This window comes from Heterodontus francisci, chromosome 3 (assembly GCF_036365525.1).
Source record: "Heterodontus francisci isolate sHetFra1 chromosome 3, sHetFra1.hap1, whole genome shotgun sequence".
NCBI lineage: Eukaryota > Metazoa > Chordata > Chondrichthyes > Heterodontiformes > Heterodontidae > Heterodontus > Heterodontus francisci.
The window spans coordinates 171,620,156-171,640,540 of NC_090373.1; the positions used below are offsets into that span (position 1 = coordinate 171,620,156).

Sequence of the window (20,385 nt, forward strand, 5' to 3'; positions counted from 1 at the left end):
AGGCACATTCAAGAAGGAGGTGGATGATGGTCTCTTCCCTATTGCAGCCGCCTTGAGGGCAGCGTGCAGAGGCAGTGAGACTCTGGGCATGCAGGGAGGGTCTGACAGGGAGGGCCCTTCACACCACCAGCCAAGCTACGTCTTGCTGCTTGTTTGAAAGTTCTGACGGTGACGCGTTCTGCCAAATGGGTTTGACAGTCTGCTCAGGGAACCATCCGACAGGATCCACCATCTCCTTTTCCCGCAGGGACTCAAGGACGTTACGTGCAGACCACTGCCTGATGGACTTGTGGTCAAAGGTGTTTTTCTGCAGAAACATTTCCACAAGGGACAGCTGGTATGGCACGGTCCAACTGAATGGAACATTTCATGGCAATGTGGCTAGACCCATCCTCCACAACACCAGGGACGGATAGAACCTCAGCAAATAGTGTCACTTGCTGTTTGCACACCAGGGGTCTACGCACAGCTTGATGCAGCCACAGACAAAGGTGGCCATCAGGATGAGGGTAACGTTGGGTACGTTTTCCACCCCCCCCCCCCCCCCCCCCTTTGTCTAGAGGTTTGAATCTTGTGTCCCTGCAGACATGGTCCGTTTTGATCTCCAGATAATGCGGAAGAAAGCTTGGGTGACTGCAACGGAGCAGAGTGGGGTATGGGCCAGATCTGTGCAACGTACAGTATCATCAAGGGCACCTCGTACCTGCTGACCAGGTTCTTACCTGCAGCGGAGAGGGAACGTCACTCCCACAGTTTCTGTTTCACCATGGCTGCTCGTTGCTTCCAGTTTTTAGCGCACGCACCGGCCCCTCTGAACCATATCCCCAACACCTTCAGCTCGTCTGACCTGATAGTAAAGGGGACAGAGCTGGACATACAGCCAACCAAATCGGAACTCAGTGATGCCATTGATTCTCGAGCCAGCGGAAAAGCCCCTGGGAAGGACAGCATTACCCCTGAAATAATCAAGAGTGCCAAGCCTGCTATACTCTCAGCACTACATGAACTGCCATGCCTGTGCTGGGACGAGGGAGCAGTACCCCAGGACATGCGTGATGCCAATATCATCACCCTCTATAAAAACAAAGGTGACCGCGGTGACTGCAACAACTACCGTGGAATCTCCCTGCTCAGCATAGTGGGGAAAGTCTTTGCTCAAGTCGCTCTAAACAGGCTCCAGAAGCTGGCCGAGCGCGTCTACCCTGAGGCACAGTGTGGCTTTCGTGCAGAGAGATCGACCGTTGACATGCTGTTCTCCCTTCGTCAGATACAGGAGAAATGCCGTGAACAACAGATGCCCCTCTACATTGCTTTCATTGATCTCACCAAAGCCTTTGACCTCGTCAGCAGACGTGGTCTCTTCAGACTACTAGAAAAGATTGGATGCCCACCAAAGCTACTAAGTATCATCACCTCATTCCATGACAATATGAAAGGCACAATTCAACATGGTGGCTCCTCATCAGACCCCTTTCCTATCCTGAGTGGCCTGAAACAGGGCTGTGTTCTCGCACCCACACTTTTTGGGATTTTCTTCTCCCTGCTGCTTTCACATGCGTTCAAGTCCTCTGAAGAAGGAATTTTCCTCCACACAAGATCAGGGGGCAGGTTGTTCAACCTTGCCCATCTAAGAGCGAAGTCCAAAGTACGGAAAATCCTCATCAGGGAACTCCTCTTTGCTGACGATGCTGCTTTAACATCTTACACTGAAGAGTGCCTGCAGAGTCTCATCGACAGGTTTACGGCTGCCTGCAATGAATTTGGCCTAACCATCAGCCTCAAGAAAACGAACATCATGGGGCAGGACGTCAGAAATGCTCCATCCATCAATATTGGCGACCACGCTCTGGAAGTGGTTCAAGAGTTCACCTACCTAGGCTCAACTATCACCAGTAACCTGTCTCTCGATGCAGAAATCAACAAGCGCATGGGAAAGGCTTCCACTGCTATGTCCAGACTGGCCAAGAGAGTGTGGGAAAATGGCGCACTGACACGGAACACAAAAGTCCGAGTGTATCAGGCCTGTGTCCTCAGTACCTTGATCTATGGCAGCGAGACCTGGACAACGTATGTCAGCCAAGAGCGACGTCTCAATTCATTCCATCTTCGCTGCCTCTGGAGAATACTTGGCATCAGGTGGCAGGACCGTATCTCCAACACAGAAGTCCTCGAGGCGGCCAACATCCCCAGCTTGTACACACTACTGAGTCAGCGGCGCTTGAGATGGCTTGGCCATGTGAGCCGCATGGAAGATGGCAGGATCCCCAAAGACACATTGTGCAGCGAGCTCGCCACTGGTATCAGACCCACCGGCCGTCCATGTCTCCGCTTTAATGACGTCTGCAAACGCGACATGAAATCCTGTGACATTGATCACAAGTCGTGGGAGTCAGTTGCCAGCGTTCGCCAGAGCTGGCGGGCAGCCATAAAGACGGGGCTAAAGTGTGGCGAGTCGAAGTAGTTGGCAGGAAAAAAGACAGAGGCGCAAGGGGAGAGCCAACTGTGTAACAGCCCCGACCAACAAATTTCTCTGCAGCACCTGTGGAAGAGCCTGTCACTCTAGAATTGGCCTTTATAGCCACTCCAGGCGCTGCTTCACAAACCACTGACCACCTCCAGCTGCTTACCCATTGTCTCTCGAGATAAGGAGGCCAAAGAAGAAGAAGGGTCGGTCGGCCCAGTTCTTAAAGAACATGGCCTTGCTCTTGCCCCGATTTACTTTGGCTCCCGAGGCCCATTTGAACTCGTTGCAGATGCTCAGCCTGCGAACTGACGGCGGATCCGAGCAGAAGATGGCGATGTAGCCCATGTACCGGGAGGCTTCGACTTGAGTGTCTCCACTATCTGCCCGTATCCTTCCTGATGGATTCAGCAAAGGATTCAATACAGCAAACAAACAAGATGGGGGAGAGATGACAGCCCTGCCTGACTCCAGATTTGATTGGAAAACTTTCCAATTCATAGAGTCATAGAAGGTTTATGGCACAGAAAGAGACCTGTGTCTGTGCCGGCTGAAAAATGAGCCACCCAGCTTAATCCCACTTTCCAGCATTTGATCTGTAGCCCTGCAGGTTATGGCATATCCAGACTCCTTTTAAATGAGTTGAAGGTTTCTGCCTCTACTACCCTTACAGGCAGTGAGTTCCAGACCCCCACCGCCCTCAGGGTGAAAAAACTTTTCCTCATCTTCCGTCCAATATTTCTACCAATCGCTTTAAATCTATGCCCCCTAGTCACTGACCTCTCTGCTAATGTAAATAGGCCCTTCCCATCCACTCTATCCAGGCCTCTCACAATTTTGTACATCTCAATTAAATTTCCCCTCAGCCTCCTCTATTCCAAGGAGAACAACCCCAGCCTATCCAATCTTTCCTCACAGCTGCACATTTCCAGTCCTGGCAACACCTTGAAAATCTCCTCTGTACCCTCTCTAGTGCTATAACATCCTTTCTGTAATGAGGTGACCAGAACTGCGCACAGTACTCAAGTTTTGGCCGCACTAATGAGTTATCTAGTTCAAGCATAACCTCCCTGCTCTTATATTCTATACCTCGGCTAATAAAGGAAAGGATTCCATATGCCTTCTTAACCACCTTATCGACCTGTCCTGCTACCTTCAGGGATCTGTGGACATTCACTCCAAGGTCCACCCATTGATTGAGACTGCGCTACTGATGTTTGTGTAGAGCAGTTGGATCCATTTGCGGATTCCCTCCCCAAACCCCATTTTGGAGAGCACGTCCATCATGTATGTGTGCGATATCCTGTCAAAAGCCTTCTCCTGGTCCAAGCTGATGAAGCAGGTGTCCACGTACATAGGCGATCGTATCCCTGAGTAGCGTGAGGCTATCTGAGATCTTCCTGCTGGCTACAGAACAGTGATTGGCGTGAATCACCAGCTCCAGAGTAGACTTGACCCAACTGGCAATGACCTTGGACAGAATTTTGTAGTCCATGTTAAGCGGCGAGATGGGCCACCAATATCTGATTTCCTCCCTCTCCCCCTTCTGCTTGTAGCTGAAGGTGATGATGCCTTTCCTCATTCTGACATGCTGCTGGCCAGAAGCATACTCTTGTACACTTCCAGCAGATCTGGACCGATCCTGTCCCATGATGGCAGCTTGCAGAGGCTGTGAGACTCCGGTCGTGCAGGAAGGATCTGATAGGAATGGCCCTTCTCACCAACAGCCAAGCTACGTCTTGCTGCTTGTTGCTGTCGCTTCTGGGTATTTTACTTGTCTTGAAGGAGCTAACAGCCTTTGTCAGCTCGTCCAGAGTTAGCGGTTTGTCCAGTCTCTCCCTTATGCTGTCATCTAAGACCTCCGTGACAGAAGACAGGAAGGACTGGGAGGCCATGCTGTCTGTGGGCTTCACGTCGTACAGCCCGGCATAAAAGGATTTGCTGATCCTTAGAATGTCAGACTGCATTGACGTTACCAAGCCATCCTCTTCCTTCAGGCTGCTGAGCACAGAGTTCTCTCAGTGTACCTTTTGGAAGAAGCAGCGCAAGCACATCTCATCCTGCTCCACAGAGTGGACCCTGGATCAGAAGATGAGGCTTCCACGGCAAAGAGCGAAGCCTGCTGGTTCTTCATCTCTTGGAGATCCTCCTTAACCTCGACCACCATCGACTGCAGCAGAAACAGATTCTGCAAGCTTTTCTGGAGTCGGGACATTTCCCTCTGTGTCTTGCCCTCTGAATCCCTTTGAGGATGAAGAACATTTTCATGTTCACATTGACTGATTCCCACCAGTGTGTTGGGGACTCAAAGAGGGGTTTCATAGTTCTCCAACCTTTGTAATCTTTTTGCGTTCCTTCACGTTCTCTGGGGTCAACAGTTTTACGTTCAGCTTCCATGTCCTCCTGCCAAGCCTCTGGTCGTCCTGTAAGTGACAGTCCGCCAGTAGGAGGCGGCAGTCGGAGAAGAACACTGGTTTGACTTTGGTGAATCTGACCGTGAATTCTCGGGACACAAACAGGAAGTCAGTCCTGGAATGGACGGACCCGTCTGGTCTCGACCAGGTGTATCTGCGCTGCGCTCCATCTGTAAGGTTGCTGAAGATGTCCAGCAGCTTGGCATCTTTTACTGTTTACGAGTCTGGACTTGGCGTCCATTTGACTGTCAGTCCTGCTGGATCGTGCAGCCACATCAATGATGCAGTTCAAGTCACTGTCTAGAATGACCGGCCTGGACGTTGCCAGCAGCAGTGGGAGCTGCTGGAGGTCAGTCAGCCGCTCGTTGTATTGAACCCAGGCGTACACCTTGATTAACCGGAGCGGAGCATTTTTGTACAAGGAGGTTACCACCTTCTTAACTTCAGAGAAAGTGAAATTGTCTCCCCACAGCAGAATCCCCAGGGCAGAGGAACGGTAATCATTTCCCCCTGACCAGATTGATGACCCATGAGACCACTATCACGACCATTGCCTGTAAGTGCTGAGATGCGGAATTCCACACTCCTGCAGAAACAGTAGGTTGGCTTTGAATTTGGCAAGGTAACCCAAGGTTGAAACACATTGAGTAGTGGACTTAACACTACGCACGTTAGTGGAAGCAATCTTTAAATCCATTAAAATTGTGTGTTGCTTACCACTCCAGGTGTCATTATTAGTCCCAGTCTTTGGGTATGTTCCTGCACACCCATAGTGTTCGCAAACTGTTGCACAGTTGTTGGGCTCAGAAAACTGGCCTGGCCACTCACGGAGGGGTGTTTGTTTTGCTGGGGTGACATCAGGGGGTCTTGTAGACAGCAAGATTTTGACTGTCCTCTGCTGGTGGTGTCTTTCCCCTCTGTTCCTCCTCGAGGATGTTGCTGCTCCTGGCTTCCTGGAGCTGGGATGTGCTGCGCGCTTCACTGCTCCCGGTCTCCCAGAGCAGGGCATCTTGCTGGGCTCAGGGCTTTGGGGTTGGGGTGCGCTGGGCCCATCGCTGCTTCCAGTGTTTTGGAGCTTGGGGACCTTCTCTTCCAGCTCCTTTGCAATCTGCCATCACTTTTGCTGGTGTCGTCTTTCCTGCCCTTCCTCACCAAATGAGGAGCAGCTGTTACAGTCCGTTTCAGACATTACCCTCTTCTTGCCTCTGGTTTGGGTGGTGGCCTATTCCCTTTTTTGGGCCTTTTTCTTTGTGGTTTTCCTCTTGACCACTTGCCACTCACCAGGTTGTCCCTCTGCTGGCTTCTCCTCATTGATTCTGTCTGCTGAGGAGGCTACTCCGGGCACAGGATTGGTGTTTGGTAGCTTGCTGCAGTTCCCTCTTCTTTCTTCTCCTTGTCTTTCTTAGATAGATTTTCCTCGCTGGGGGGCTTGGTGGGAGGAGGGTTGCCTTCATGGCACTAGTCACGTTCACCATTCCTTCATTGTGCTCCTCCTTGGTTCTCACCGCCTGTGTGTAACTGAGGTAGCATTTTGGGCAGGTCTTGTGTGGTGGGGCAGGCTACCTCTGCAGATTGCAGCATTTACTCTGCTTGCAGTCCTTTGTCTGATGGTCTTCCAGCTTACAGTTCTTGAAGAGCACTGTGCTGCAGTTGGCCACCATATGACCAGATTTGCCGCAGGTACAACAAACTCTGGGCTGTCCCGTGTAGACCAAGTAGCTCCGATTTCACCCGATAGCAAAGCTGGATGGAAGGTAAAGGATGGCTCCATTGACTTCCACCTTCAAGGTCACCTTGACCTGCTGTTTGCTGATCCAAATCCTGAACGGGACCTTGACCTCGATGCTGCTCGTGCCACCTCAAAGTACCTGGCGAGGAAAGTGAGCACATCCACGACAGGAATATGGGGGTTGTAGAGGTGGGTGAAAGGGGTGTCAACAGTGCTATCAAATGACATTTGCTCAGCAATGACCTGCTCACTGACACTCAATTTGGGTTCTGCCAGGGCCACTCAGCTCCTGGCCTCATTAGAGCCTTGGACCAAACATGGACATAAGAGCTGAACTCCAGAGGTAAGGTGAGAGTGACTGCTCTTGACATCATGGTAGCATTTGACCGGCATCAAAGAGCCCTAGCAAAACTGGAGTCAATGGGAATCAGGAGGAAACTCTCCACTGGTTGGAGTCATACCTAGCACAAAGTGATGTCCCTGGACATCACTGCAGGAGTTCCTCAGGGTAGTGTCCTAGGCCTACCATCTTCAGTTACTTCATGAATGACCTTCCAGAAGGCCAGAAGTGGGGATGTTCGCTGATGATTGCACAATGTTCAGCACCATTCGTGACTCCTCAGATATTGAAGCAGCCCATGTCCATATGCAGTAAAACCTGTGCAACATCCAAGCTTGGGTTGATAAGTGGCAAGTAACATTTGCACCACACAAGTGCTAGGCAATGACCATCTCCAACAAGAGAGAATCTAACCATCTCCCCTTGATGTTCAATGGCATTACCACCACTGAACCCCCCCTCTATCTACATCATGGAAGTCACCATTGACCAGAAACTGAACTGGATCAGTCACATAAATGCTGTGGCGACAAGAGCATGTCAGAGGCTGGGAATTCTGCAGTGAGTAACTCACCTCCTGTCTCCCCCGTGCCTGTCCACCATCTGTCAGGCATGTTATAGAGTCATAGAGGTATACAGCACAGAAACAAGCCCTTCGGCCCATCGTGTCTGGGCCGGCCATCAAGCACCTAACTATTCTAATCCCATTTGCCAGCACTTGGCCTGTAGCCTTGTATGCTATGGTGTTTCAAGTGCTCATCTAAATACTTCTTAAATGTTGTGAGGGTTCCTGCCTCTACCACCTCTTCAGGCAGTGTATTCCAGATTCCAACCACCCTCTGGGTGAAAATTGTTTTCCTCAAATCCACTCTAAACCTCCTGCACTTTACCTTAAATCTGTGCCCCCCGGTTATTGACCCCTCCGCTAAGGGAAAAAGTTTCTTCCTATCTAACCTTATCAATGCCCCTCATAATTTTGTATACCTCAATCATATCTCCACTCGGCCTTCTCTGCTCTAAGGAAAACAACCCTAGCCTTTTCAGTCTCTCTTCATAGCTGATGGAATACTCTCCAATTGCCTGGATGGGTGCAGCTCCAACAACACTCAAGATGCTCGATACCATCCAGGACAAAGCAGTCCACTTGATTGACACCCCATCCACCACCTTCAACATTCACTCCCTCCACCACCGATGCACAGTGGCAGCAGTGTGTACCATCTACAAGATGCACTGCAGCAACACACCAAGATTCCTTCAACAGCAGCTTCCAAACCCGCGACCTCTACCAACTAGAAGGACAAGGGCAGCAAATGCCTGGGAACAGCACCACCTGCAAGTTCCCCTCCAAGCCACACATCATCCTGACTTGGAACTATATCGTCATTCCTTCACTGTCGCTGAGTCAAAATCTTGGAACTCCCTTCCTAACAGCACTGTGGGTGTACCTACCCAACATGGACTGCAGCAGTTCACCACCACCTTCTCAAGGGCAATTAGGGATGGCCAATAAATGCTGGCCTTGCCAGCGATGCCCACATCCCGCGAACGAATGATTTAAAAAAATCACCTCCCGGTTCCATTGCCACGGCAGCATAAGCAGTTGCTCCACCATGAAGATCAACAGCGGCACCGGGTTTCCTCCCTCCTTGAAGACCTTCAGGAACTTCATGCATCCCACCATATTCTTGAATGTCACGTCAAAGTAGGCGCTGTTGGGTAAGTCCTGCAGGCAGAGGATATCCGCAGCTTCGAATTCACAGCATTCAAACAGGACTTGCTTAATGAAGGAGGTCCAGTCCATGGGTGCACCTCCTTCGCTGTTTTTTATTGCCACCCCAATGATATTACACACCCCCCTGGTCTGGAGCTCTGGTGTTGGTTGCAGTCATTTTTGCTTGAAATCGTCCCGGGAGAGGCGTCAAGACCCAAACCAGCAGGAAAACAACAACCTCGAGAAAACTCCAATACCAAATGTGTGCAAAGTGGAAGACAGCACCAAAACTCCCCAAAAAACACAACCTCCTGCAGGATCAAGGTTTCTCCCCTGCCAGGTGAGCAGAACCTGAACCAACAACCTTCTGACTCAGAGATCAGAGATCAGCTTGGGAGAGCCTCCTTCATGAGCAAGGCTCCTCTCCTGCCAGGTATCTGATTGAAGTGCTGACCTGACACCCATTTCAGTGAGCTCTCAACATCACAAGTTCAGCTGATGACTACAAGAGGAATCTGATTCATCATTGCCTTATTGTTCTTGTGTTTCCCGCCCTTATATAAAAATTAATGATTTACTTACTTCCTTTTTCGCAGTTGGCAATTTTTCATTTGCAATGTTCTCCACTATCTTCCTCCACCACTTAAAAAGAAAAGGGGAGGAGGCGTGGTACCTTTGAATGGATTTCAAACCAACCTTGGCAAGTGAGTGAAAACTCTTCTCTCTGATAGCTGACACATTCCTCAAATGAGTTTCAGAGGTTTTTAACCTATCAGCCCACAGCACTGACATGTCTGCCAAGCGGGTTGGCGCTGACTTGATGAGCCGAATGGCTCCCTGTACTATTCTATGATTCTATGAATCAATATTACTTCAGGGATCCTGAATGCTAGAAAAACCATAAACAATCTGGGACACTCTGGTGCTTTAGTGACGGCAGTACTGGGACTGGAGTTTAACTGTATTGTCAGAGCAATTTACAATATATTAATAATGATAAATAGAGTTGAGTTCCTCTTACTGAAAGCGGTGGTGTGTTGATAAGGTAAGCTTTTTATTTAAAGAGTTCTGTCCGTCGGATTGCTAAGCTAACAAGTTTTGACCTTTTTTTTTTGGTTTTTCAGTAGATTTGTTGGGAATTTAGAACAGTGGGAATGGAGGTTAAGGCAGTTGTATGTTCCTCCTGCAGAATGTGGGAGGTAAGGGTCGCCAAGAGTGTCCCTGCTGACTGCATCTGCGGGAAGTGCACCCAACTCCAGCTCCTCGAGAACCGCATTAGGGAACTGGAGCTGGAGCTGGATGAACTTCGGATCATTCGGGAGGCGGAGGGGGTTATTGAGAGGAGTTATGGGGAGGTAGTCACACCTCAGGTAAAAGAAGTAGGTAGATGGGTTACCGTCAGGGGAAGGAGAGGGAACCAGCAGGCAATGCAGGGATCCCCTGTGGCCGTTTCCCTCAACAACAGGTATACCGTTTTGGATACTGTTGCGGAGGACGACTTACCAGGGGTAAGCAATGGGGTACAGGTATCTGGCACAGAGTCTGTCCCTGTTGCTCAGAAGGGAAGGGGGAAGAGGAGCAGAGCATTAGTCATTGGGGACTCCATAGTTAGGGGAACAGATAGGAGGTCTGTGGGAACAAGAGAGACTCACGGTTGGTGTGTTGCCTCCCAGGTGCCAGGGTTCATGATGTCTCGGATCGTGTTTTTGGGATCCTTAAGGGGGAGGGGGAGCAGCCCCAAGTCGTGGTCCACATAGGCACCAACGACAAAGGTAGGAAGAGAGATGGGGATTTAAGGCAGAAATTCAGGGAGCTAGGGTGGAAGCTTAGAGCGAGAACAAACAGAGTTATCATCTCTGGGTTGTTGCCCGTGCCACGTGATAGCGAAGCGAGGAATAGGGAGAGAGAGGAGTTGAACACGTGGCTGCAGGGATGGTGTAGGAGGGAGGGTTTTGGTTTCCTGGATAATTGGGGCTCTTTCTGGGGTAGGTGGGACCTCTACAAACAGGATGGTCTTCACCTGAACCAGAGGGGTACCAATATCCTGGGGGGGAGATTTGCTAGTGCTCTTCGGGGGGGTTTAAACTAATTCAGCAGGGGAATGGGAACCTAAATTGTAGTTCCAGTGTACAGGATGTTGAGAGTAGTAAGGTCAGGGATAAGGTTACAAGGACGCAAGAGGGCACTGGCAAGCAAGAACTTGGTTTAAAGTGTGTCTACTTCAACGCAAGGAGCATCTGGAATAAGGTGGGTGAGCTTGCAGCATGGGTTGGTACCTGGGATCTCGATGTTGTGGCCATTTCGGAGACATGGGTAGAGCAGGGGCAGGAATGGATGTTGCAGGTTCCGGGATTTAGATGTTTCAGTAAGAACAGAGAAGATGGTAAAAGAGGGGGTGGTGTGGCATTGTTAATCAAGGAGAATATTCCAGCGGCAGAAAGAACGTTTGAGGACTCGTCTACTGAGGTAGTATGGGCCGAGGTTAGAAACAGGAGAGGAGAGGTTACCCTGTTGGGAGTCTTCTATAGACCTCCGAATAGTTCCAGAGATGTAGAGGAAAGGATAGCGAAGATGATTGTCGACAGGGGCGAGAGTAACAGGGTAGTTGTTATGGGGGACTTTAACTTTCCAAATATTGACTGGAAATACTGTAGTTCGAGTACTTTAGATGGGTCAGTTTTTGTCCAGTGTGTGCAGGAGGGTTTTCTGACACAGTATGTAGACAGGCCAACCAGGGGCGATGCCACATTGGATTTGGTACTGGGAAATGAACCCGGCCAGGTGTTAGATTTAGATGTAGGTGAGCACTTTGGTGATAGTGATCACAATTCGGTTAGGTTTACCTTAGCGATGGGCAGGGACAGGTATATACCGCAGGGCAAGAATTATAGCTGGGGGAAAGGAAATTATGATGCGATTAGGCAAGATTTAGGATGCGTAGGATGGGGAAGGAAACTACAGGGGATGGGCACAATCGAAATGTGGAGCTTATTCAAGGAGCAGCTACTGCGTGTCCTTGGTAAGTATGTACCTGTCAGGCAGGGAGGAAGTTGTCGAGCGAGGGAGCCGTGATTTACTAAAGAAGTTGAAGCGCTTGTCAAGAGGAAGAAGAAGGCTTATGTTAGGATGAGACGTGAAGGCTCAGTTAGGGCGCTTGAGAGTTACAAGCTAGCCAGGAAGAATCTAAAGGGAGAGCTAAGAAGAGCGAGGAGAGGACACGAGAAGTCATTGGCGGATAGGATCAGGGAAAACCCTAAGGCTTTCTATAGGTATATCAGGAATAAAAGAATGACTAGAGTTAGATTAGGGCCAATCAAGGATAGTAGTGGGAATTTGTGTGTGGAATCAGAGGAGATAGGGGAAGTGTTAAATGAATATTTTTCGTCAGTATTTACAGGAGAGAAAGAAAATGTTGTCGAGGAGAATACTGAGATTCAGACTACTAGGCTAGATGGGATTGAGGTTCACAAGGAGGGGGTGTTAGCAATTTTGGAAAGTGTGAAAATAGATAAGTCCCCTGGGCCAGATGGGATTTATCCTCGGATTCTCTGGGAAGCCAGGGAGGAGATTGCAGAGCCTTTGTCCTTGATCTTTATGTCGTCATTGTCGACAGGAATAGTGCCGGAAGACTGGAGGATAGCAAATGTTGTCCCCTTGTTCAAGAAGGGGAGTAGAGACAGCCCTGGTAATTATAGACCTGTGAGCCTTACTTCGGTTGTGGGTAAAATGTTGGAAAAGGTTATAAGAGATAGGATTTATAATCATCTTGAAAAGAATAAGTTCATTAGCGATAGTCAGCACGATTTTGTGAAGGGTAGGTCGTGCCTCACAAACCTTATTGAGTTTTTCGAGTAGGTGACCAAACAGGTGGATGAGGGTAAAGCAGTGGATGTGTTGTGTATGGATTTCAGTAAGGCGTTTGATAAGGTTCCCCACGGTAGGCTATTGCAGAAAATACGGAAGTATGGGGTTGAAGGTGATTTAGAGCTTTGGATCAGAAATTGGCTAGCTGAAAGAAGACAGAGGGTGGTGGTTGATGGCAAATGTTCATCCTGGAGTTTAGTTACTAGTGGTGTACCGCAAGGATCTGTTTTGGGGCCACTGCTGTTTGTCATTTTTATAAATGACCTGGAAGAGGGTGTAGAAGGGTGGGTTAGTAAATTTGCGGATGACATGAAGGTCGGTGGAGTTGTGGATAGTGCCAAAGGATGTTGTAGGGTACAGAGGGACATAGATAGGCTGCAGAGCTGGGCTGAGAGATGGCAAATGGAGTTTAATGCGGAAAAGTGTGAGGTGATTCACTTTGGAAGGAGTAACAGGAATGCAGAGTACTGGGCTAATGGGAAGATTCTTGGTAGTGTAGATGAACAGAGAGATCTTGGTGTCCAGGTACATAAATCCCTGAAAGTTGCTACCCAGGTTAATAGGGCTGTTAAGAAGGCATATGGTGTGTTAGCTTTTATTAGTAGGGGGATCGAGTTTCGGAGCCACGAGGTCATGTTGCAGCTGTACAAAACTCTGGTGAGACCGCACCTGGAGTATTGCGTGCAGTTCTGGTCACCGCATTATAGGAAGGATGTGGAAGCTTTGGAAAGGGTGCAGAGGAGATTTACCAGGATGTTGCCTGGTATGGAGGGAAGGTCTTACGAGGAAAGGCTGAGGGACTTGAGGTTGTTTTCGTTGGAGAGAAGGAGGAGGAGAGGTGACTTAATAGAGACATATAAGATAATCAGAGGGTTAGATAGGGTGGATAGTGAGAGTCTTTTTCCTCGGATGGTGATGGCAAACACAAGGGGACATAGCTTTAAGTTGAGGGGTGATAGATATAGGACAGATGTTAGAGGTAGTTTCTTTACTCAGAGAGTAGTAGGGGCGTGGAACGCCCTGCCTGCAACAGTAGTAGACTCGCCAACTTTAAGGGCATTTAAGTGGTCATTGGATAGACATATGGATGAAAATGGAATAGTGTAGGTCAGATGGTTTCACAGGTCGGCGCAACATCGAGGGCTGAAGGGCTTGTGCTGCGCTGTAATGTTCTAATTTCTCATTTCTAACCTTGGTTTACTTGTATAAATTGCCTGAATTACATACTCTGAGTTGGCACTAATCAGTGCCAGCCCCTCGTCCCATAGCAGCCATGTGTAAGTATGAACTGCTGACAAACTTGCGACTGGATTTTGTTAGCATCCGATGCCACATTCCTGCCCTGTACAGCCAACCCACTGCCCTGTCAATCTCATTCTTCCTGCCATCTATTCTTCTTGTTGATAGGGAATGGCATTAAAAACAGCCTCTGTGAATACATATGAGACAAAGGCGATTGTAATTCTTTTTTCCCTTCAGCTATTTTCTTTCTCCCTCCACAAAAGTCTCCCAGAAAACACAGATGACGCTATCAATCCTCGAAAAAAGATTTGGAAAAATATCTGGTGAGGACGAAGATTAACTGAGATGAGCACATTCTTTATGAGATATATACAGATCCTCTGCTGTTGGAGCTGCGTGGGGGAGCTGGGGAATACTGTTGCCTGGGAGGGAAGCAGGCCAGGAATGGGGAGTTAATAGTTGAGGATAGATGAACATTCTGGAGTTTCACTTGATCACTTTTATGAATCTGGGATTAATTGTGTTGAATTAATTCTGCAGAAGGTTAAGTTGTTGGGATACAATCCATGATTGGACCGATTGTAAATGGGCTGAAGGAGGAATGGGTTGGAAGTCTCAAGTGGTCCACCTTTCTGTAGACTTTCTCTCACTTTTCAGTAAGAAGGGCTGTTTTATTAGCACCTGCCGACCTCAGATTGGATATGGTTCCCTGTTGGGTTACTCTGGTAACCTCACTGACATAAAATCCTTGGGGGAAAGATGCAATATTGAACCACCCGGCTACACTGCAGTGCAGTCTTTGGGAGTCCCACGGCTCCCAAGCCCGTCTGAAGTTGTGGCTTCTATTGCCTTCTGCAGAGTACAGGATACCCCCAGTCAATGGGAAGGATAATAAAATGAGTTCCTTTGCCAAAAGAACTGACAAAATTCTGCATATTTTATTTTCTTCTGTGAAATTGTTAATATAAATAGTACTCATATAAAATTTGCACCGTGCTTTTAATGTAGAAAATCATCTCAAGGTGTTGCACAGAGGTATAATCAGTGAAAAGTGGATACCACCAGAGAAGATATTAGGACGGGGGTGACCAAAAGCTTGGTAAAAGTGATGGGTTTTAAGAGGAAGAGGAAGTGTGGAGAGGGCAAGGGCTTAGGGGGATAATTTCAAAGCATGGGCCCAGACAGCTAAAGGCATAGCTTCCAATGGGAAGGTGGGACAAAGGGGAGGGGGATGCACTAGATGCCAGAGTCAGTGTAATGGGAAATTCAGATAGGGGAGAGGCTGTAGAGCTGGAGGAGAATACATAGAGAGGGAGAAGAAAGCCATCAACGGATTTAAACACGAGGATAGGAATATTAAGATAGACATGTTGGGGGCTAGAGGCAATGTAGGTTCACAAGGATAGCAGTGATGGTTGAGCAGAACTTGGTATGGGATAGGACAGCTGAAGGTTACAAAGAGTGGAGGATGGGAGGGAAGTTGGCCAGCAGAGGATTGGAACAATCAAGGCTGGAGGTGGCAAAGACATGGAATAGGGTTTCAATGGCAGGTGGGCTGAGTTAGGGGGGAAGACAGGTACATGATGCGGGTACTGATGAAAGTCAGCAGTCTTTGTAATGGAGAGGATATGGGAATTAGCTTGGGAATCCAAGATTGCAGACAGTCTGGTTCAACCTGAGACCTGGGAGGGTATTGGAATTAATAGCAATGGTCGCTAATGGCTTTGGTCTCAATGTTTAACTTTTTTTAGGGGTATGGTAGCATAGTGGTTATGTTATTGGACTGATGATGCAGTGATGTGAGGTTAAGTCCCACTATGGCAGCTAGGTATTTTAAATTCAGCTAATTATATGAATCTGGAATTAATTAAAAAAAAATACTAGTACCAGTAATCATGACCATGAAACTATCAGATAGTTGTAAAAACCCATCTGGTTCACTAATGTCCTTTAGGGAAGGAAACCTGCCCTCCTTACCCAGTCTGGCTTATATGTGACTCTGGACCCACAGCAATGTGGTTGACTCTTAACTGCCCTCTGAAATGGCCTAGCAAGCCACTCAGTTGTATAAGGATGGACAATAAATACTGACCTTGACAACGACACCCACATCCCATGAATGACTATAAAAATAAACTGGAGGAAATTGAAGCTCATCTGAGACTGGGTGTTGAAAAAGCCATCTGATGAAGAGGCAGCGGAAGGGTCTGGATAAGAAGAAGTGGGTGTCATCAACAGAAATGTGAAGGATGATCCTATCTATGTCTCTGGATGATGTGACCAAGGGGCAGCATATAGGTGAGAAAGAGGAAGGGGTTAAGGATAGATCCTTGGATGGGTCTAGAAGCAATGTTTTATGGATGGGAAGAGAAGCTATTTCTGGAGATGCTCTGGCTACATTTAGATAGGTAACTGTTGAACCGAGGGTGGACCCACTATTTGGACAATGGAGGAAAGGCATTGGAGGAGGTTGGTGTGGTCAACTGTGAAAAAGTTTGCAGAGAAATTGCGAGGATGAAGAGAATAATGCACCATGGTCACACTCACATAGGATGCAATTTATGATTTTGATTAGGGCCTTTCCTGTGCTGAGGCAGGGGCAGAAACCTGATTGGAGAGATGTTAAATGTAGTTGCTGGAAAGAGGTGCAAAAATGTTCAAAAACATTGGAGATGAAAATCAGGTTGGAGAGGGGAAGTAGTTTGTTCGGACAGTTTAGTCAAGGACAGGTTTTTTGACAATTAGTGCGATGATAGTGATTTTGAAAGGGAGAGGCACAGTAGCAGAGGAAATGGAACCACTTGCAATGTCAGCGAGCATGGGGACTAGGAAGGGAAGTATATATCAGGAGCTGCCTCATACTATAAGTAGACCAGCTCTGTCATGCTGTGCATGCAGGTTTGATTGCTTTGCTTGGGTCTCAGCCCAGACAATGCAACTGATGAACTGAATTTGCACCATGTGACACATATTTGAGCATGTTTAGCAAAAACCAATTCCAAGCTTTCTGCATCGTCTCTCTTGATAATAGTCTGACACATATGGCCATACACCTCAACAGTTTATATTAGAACTAACCCACAATTCACTTCTATTTTCATTGTGTAGGGTTGCCTGAACAGGCAGAAAGTCCTAACTGCCATCCGACAAATGCAACAATTCCTAAAAGGGCAAGAAAACCGTTTTACTGATGGAATCCGTAACATGAAAGCCAAGCTCTCGGCTTTACAGATTTCTGTGACCAAACTGACTGCAGACCATCCCTCAGGTATGTTACCATCAGACTCATGTCAGCAGAGACCAGTTTCTCCAAAAACTTGACTATAAAGTTGTACTGTCCCACCTACCTACCGATAAGGTTGATTTAATAAATGGAACCCTTGTGCAAATGTGGTCAGACATCCTTGGGAATTGCCCAAAGACCGGAGAGTGAAACAAATCCCACAAAAGTTGAGTTATGTGACTTTCTACAAACACAGTGCACAGGGCTCCACAATAAAGCAATAGAATTAGGAGCTGTCCCATTTATTTCTGTGGAAACTTTGAATCACTGGTTTTGAATATCCAGGCAGTCTGAATGAGTGATATTTCAAAAGGGCAAGCTCACTCTTTATCGCCTCTTGAATGGCACAGTTGGACTTCAACTCCCAATTGCCTTCCAAAATTGTGGTTGAATCCAGGGTCCTCAACCTCTGACTGAGCGTGAGTCTGCTAGTTGTAAGCCTGCACATAAAGCAACTTATAGATACAAACCATTGTAACCACTGCCACTCTGGAGCACATGCTGACCCTCTCTCTCTTGACTTCAAATGATGTGAAATGTGTTAACCTCTAACATCCTTCAGAAGTTGGAGGGCAAGGACAAAGGAATTCGCAGTGGAGAGGAGGCAGCGAGACAAAGATGTGCTACTCCCTCCAACAACGCCAGGGTCACCCTTCATTAGGCAAGGTTGTATGTGCAGGATTCTGAGCTCTCAGAAAGAGATGCTCCTAAACAAATAGTTGAGGGTCCTAAAATTCTGCATCACCTCAAGATCCATTTCTGCACTAAAGCCAAACCAAATTCTATGGCATAAGAATGTTGTTTCTGCAGCAATCCTGCTCGGGATTTGAGAATATCCCAGTCTCAATATAATAAATGCACTTTTAAAAATACTGTTTAAAAGCGTCAGTGAACTGGCAGCTGTTTAGAAAAAATGTTTAAAAGCAATTTGCTGTGCTTTGCCTCTACGCCAAATGTACTGGTCAGGTGCTTGCAGCAATAGCTGTGCTTTAACATATGGGTTAACGCAATCTTCATTCATTTATTGCTCATTAGTTCACATGCATTTTACATATTGCTTTGCCAAATTGTAAAATCAGTTGGTTAAGGACCTGTCAATATTGGTGTTCCATTTCACATTTCAACACTATCCAGTGTGCAAGGTGTCAAATGGTCAGTGACAATATGCATATCATGGGGTTTAGAGGCTTGATGGTGGAGTTTCCTCTGCTTTCTCCCTCCCTCCCGTGACAAGTCTCGTGCTGTGTTCCAAGCTAAATTTATCGCTCCTTGCCTCAACCAGGACCCCTACTGGCCACACTTTCACACCTGCCGCAAGCAAACGAGAGCGGGGTCCTGGGCCCTGAGTTCCCAGTGAATTTTCCTGCTCTCATCCCGATTACTAATGCTCCCCGGGACCACATGGTGACTGGTGTTAATAGGCTCGGTGCAGCTGTGAAAAAGGTCAATGTTGCATGGTGCAAATTCAGATGCATTGTTTGATATGAGACCCAATATCTCTAAATAGAGGGAGGCCGAGCCTGAGCCCAGCGCATACCTTTTCAGAACTCAGTCTTTGCTGAGGCCTAAAAGACTGGTAGGTTTCTTCACCTTTTTGGTTCTTCCTCAAGGTAGAGTGGCACATCTTCTAGTGCTGCAGCATTACCACATCTTCAGGTTACTGATGCTTTGTAGGCTCTCTCGTGGTGGGGTTAACCCCCTTGAGAATGCCAGAGTCGAGGATTCAGCAATCTCAGGATACAGGGTCCCTCCATGGCCCACCCCATCATGATAGCCCAGTGAAGAGGAGAATCCTATCCTTTCATGTACTCACACTTCAAAATAAACACAGCTCCAGATGTTTAAATGGGTCTACAATCCATCTGGGCATAAGTCTTACTCCAATGGTTCCATATTTTGACAACAATTCTAAAGCATCAGGGCCAGCTTTTAAAATGATGTGAGAATGGAAGGGTGGAGGGTGGGAGAGCGGTTGGAGGGGTAAAGGAGGTGTAGGACGGTGGGTGAGAATGGAGAGAAATCACATGACTGACATCAAAATATCAAATATTTTAAAGACGCATCCTCCTTCGAAATGAAACTATGCTATAAACCATTGGGTTCAGTGGAGGACGGGTGGATTCTTTCTAAGGCACACATTTCATCCTTGTTTTTAAGAGGACAATCTCTTGTCCCTTTGAACCTGTCTTGGTGGCTAACCTTTTTGGTAGTTCTCCTTCCACCAGGTGTAATTGGATCAGCATCCCATGCTGACCTTTCCTTCTCCAGCTTGGATTATGGGATGGAATGTCAGGTTGTTGGTTCCATTCATGAAAAGTTAAGACTTCATTTAAACCAGCAGCTCCAGTTTTACTGCTTATCATTTTTTGATAGCCTTGTGTAATGGCTCAGTGGGTGATGTACTCATCCCTCCAACTAGTTGGTTGCACAATTGACTAATTTTCTCCATAGAATCATTGAATCATCGACTCATAGAAATTTACAGGATAGAAGGAGGCCATTCAGCCCATCATGACTGCGCCAGCCAACTGTTTCAACCTATTGCTTACAACATGTTACAGACATCCACTTAGCCATCTGAGCAGCAAGATTACTCTTTCTATAAATGTGACCTGCTCACTTCATCCATCTAAATTATCTGCTTAAATAGTCACTCATTCTCATGCTACAGCAGCTGCCAGCTCTAACTCTTTCATTAAAGCCTCCCCACAGAGGTTATCTCCATAGCTACTCTTATTATAGTAATGGTCTTGCAGTAGGCCAAATTTAGCCAAGGGATGGTTCATAACATTATTTCTCAGACCCAGTACTGCAGGATCAAAAGATGTAGATTTGCAATGCTTTTAATGAAGCCTAGATCCTAAAACTACTGTCAGGGAGTGAAAAGGTTACCAAAAGGCTCCCTCTATCTTTCTTTGAGGTATTTGTTCATCCTTTGCCTACCCACCCTCATCCTGTGCATTGCCACCCAGGAGTTGTGGGAAGATGTGTGTAAGCAGAACCAGGCTTCAACAAAGGATTTTGAGGCAGCAGCTTTAAAGGACTTGGTGATATATGTCCAATATTGTCAAAAACTGGGGAAAAAATTCTTTGATCGGTTAGATTTTATGACTACAAGTGAACTGCTGTAAACTCATTATCAGCTTCAATCTATATATTCTGTAAAATAAGAAAAAAACACTCAGTATAAACATCCACCCTGGTTCATTAACGCACATGATTACAAAGAATATTGATCTCCTTTGATGGTGTACCTGAGTAAACTCATCACATGACACTGAGCCATACAGACCATAAGGTCCCAGGTTCAATTGCTGAATTAGCTGACCTCAACCAAA

General features: G+C 47.3%; 1 protein-coding gene across 1 annotated transcript in view; it reads left to right on the forward strand.

Annotated features, from left to right (window-relative positions):
• LOC137353317 (fibulin-7) overlaps positions 1-20,385 on the forward strand; it is a 150,049-nt gene that overhangs the window by 92,150 nt on the left and 37,514 nt on the right. The window contains exon 2 of the mRNA XM_068019458.1: positions 16,873-17,032. Within this exon, the coding sequence (XP_067875559.1) occupies positions 16,873-17,032 (160 nt within the window). The remainder of the gene's footprint in view (positions 1-16,872; positions 17,033-20,385) is intronic.